At 35.1% G+C, this 2,230-nt stretch overlaps 1 protein-coding gene across 1 annotated transcript; it reads right to left on the reverse strand.

The window, feature by feature from the left end:
* Positions 1-1,146: 1,146 nt before the first annotated feature.
* Positions 1,147-1,701, reverse strand: LOC107612371 (uncharacterized). The gene is made up of 3 exons (XM_021108406.2): positions 1,540-1,701; positions 1,403-1,454; positions 1,147-1,310 (listed from the first exon to the last, which is right to left on the reverse strand). Exons 1-3 carry the CDS (start codon positions 1,699-1,701, stop codon positions 1,147-1,149), a joined length of 378 nt encoding a protein of 125 aa, XP_020964065.2.
* Between the last annotated feature and the right edge of the window lie 529 nt (positions 1,702-2,230).

Raw genomic sequence — 2,230 nt, forward strand, 5'->3', positions numbered from 1 at the left:
ATTGACAAGATCTTGCTGTGATAAAGGGCTGTAGAAATGAATGTAGGAGAGAGGGGAGATCATCATTATATCCAGTGCTATAGAAAATTCCAGACAGAGGGCAATAAATAAGGGCTAGCAGAAATAATAAAATTTTGACTTCAGCAATACTTGAAAATTATTCTTTTCCATACAATTTCAATAATGGAAATTTGGTATTTTGGTTATATAATAACTTGAATGAAAAAGAATCACATTAAAATTTAACAATTATAAAGTAAATATAGAAACAAAGTATATAAGAATGGGATATTATAAAGCTTTTAATCCTTTTTAAGTGAATTTTATAATTTTAAATTTTCAAAAATAAAAATAAATGCATACATGACTTGTTTGCAAGTAAATTTTTCATTACAAAAAATATTTCCCAAAAGAGAATTGAAGGAGACAAGATCTTATGGATTGCTTTGACCAAGCACTATTGAACCGTTGGATTAGTCTTAGAATTGAGTAACAAAATTCATGGTATCAAACTATTTAAAAAGATTTATTACCTTCAAGGTGGTCCCCACTTCCCACATGTTACAACCATTATTTTTTTGCATACACTGAATCATGATTCAGACTCAAAACTGGTTCCAATTTTTGTTGAAACTATGCATGCAGTAGCACTTGCGTATTTTAGGTCTAGCATTGCATATTAAATAGTCATCAGTGGATTTTTCATACCCGACACCACCACAAAAGAAAGATGAACAAGGAAAATCCAAATTCCAGAAATCGAGATCTGGATATGCCTCTGCTGTATAAAAATCAATTAGGATTCAAGGAACACATTTGCATCTTCGGCGGATCTGAGAATTCATCATATAGCTAATCACTTACCTGTAAAAGATAATGACTTTAACATAATAAATAAAAAGGAATACTGGATGCTAACCTCAGAAGAAGAACATGTTGCTTAATTGTAGCAAGGAATTCTTTTACTCATCCACTATAGAAGTACAGTGGAGGATAAGCAAGTCCTGCACGAAGATTTTATTCACACCAGATAGAATTGTCAAAAACAGAAGGGTATAGAAAGCCACAAATATTTAAACCTACTCAAGGTAAAAGCAAGTCTCCATTGATGAGAGAATCCTATACATTTTATTTACATAATCAATGCTACCGAAAATGTAACCCCAGAAAAAATCCATTTAGATTCATCACAAGAGCTTCACCTGATGATAGAACAACAATGATATATTGCCATCCAAGTGCAGGTGAATGCCTCTGGATGGACCTAATGTCAGTGAAGGGCACCGCTCTTATGGTGTAAAGGCTTCTCTCTAACCAATAAATGGAAAAAACTTTAGCATATTAATACACCACACTGCACAGGATAATAAACTCATCCAGTCTACACCAAATGCGAATTTACCTTTCTCAGAAAGGCTCGCCTCTGACCTATGGCCTTTGTAAGGAACCCAAGTCTAAAGTGAAGCAAAAACGAACACATTAGCACGAACAATACACTAGACCGAACGAAACGGATAAGAGCAAACAGAAAATGATCACCATGAACAAGGAAGTGCCTTGCTTAAACAGCTTCAGTCTTCCACTAATTCTTTCTGATGCAAACTGCGTTGGATGAATTGCTACATTGTCCTTCAAAAACACAATCTCAGCATCATCCCGCTTATGAGGCGAGCTCACCTTAGTACTGTCGCTTCGCAGCATGATGCTAGCAGAACCCTAATCAAATTATATATGTTAAAAAAACATCAACTCAGTTAAATTTGTGATTGGAATGATAAAAGTTAAGAAAGCAATCCAATAGTGAAGCATTCAATTGAATCGTGCAACCCTAATTGAAATGCAATCGAATCGGAACCGGAGAAATTGTGAAGTGAAAGGAGAGGAATAGAGAAATAGTGTTACTTATTGCTGCGAAGCGGCGTAATCGGCGTGATCGGATAAATCGTGAAGCTCCGATTCTAACATCGGCGATATTGCAGAGAAGTGAAGATGAAAATAGAAAGCGAACTCAAAGAGGAAATAGAGAGGAACAAGTTTAAAATTAATATACACAGCAACAAGTTTAACCAAAAATTAGGATTCAAAACACAAAAAGGTGCTAAAATAGAATAGAGAAAGAACAGTAGAATCATCAGTACCTGCAGAATAATGCCAAAAACGAGAATCTTACAAAAAACACGAGTAGTGATAATCGAACAGTGACCGGCGGTGATGAACACGAGCAGAGAGG

This window comes from Arachis ipaensis, chromosome B2, assembly GCF_059453495.1.
Source record: "Arachis ipaensis isolate K30076 ecotype BB chromosome B2, ASM5945349v1, whole genome shotgun sequence".
Lineage (NCBI taxonomy): Eukaryota > Viridiplantae > Streptophyta > Magnoliopsida > Fabales > Fabaceae > Arachis > Arachis ipaensis.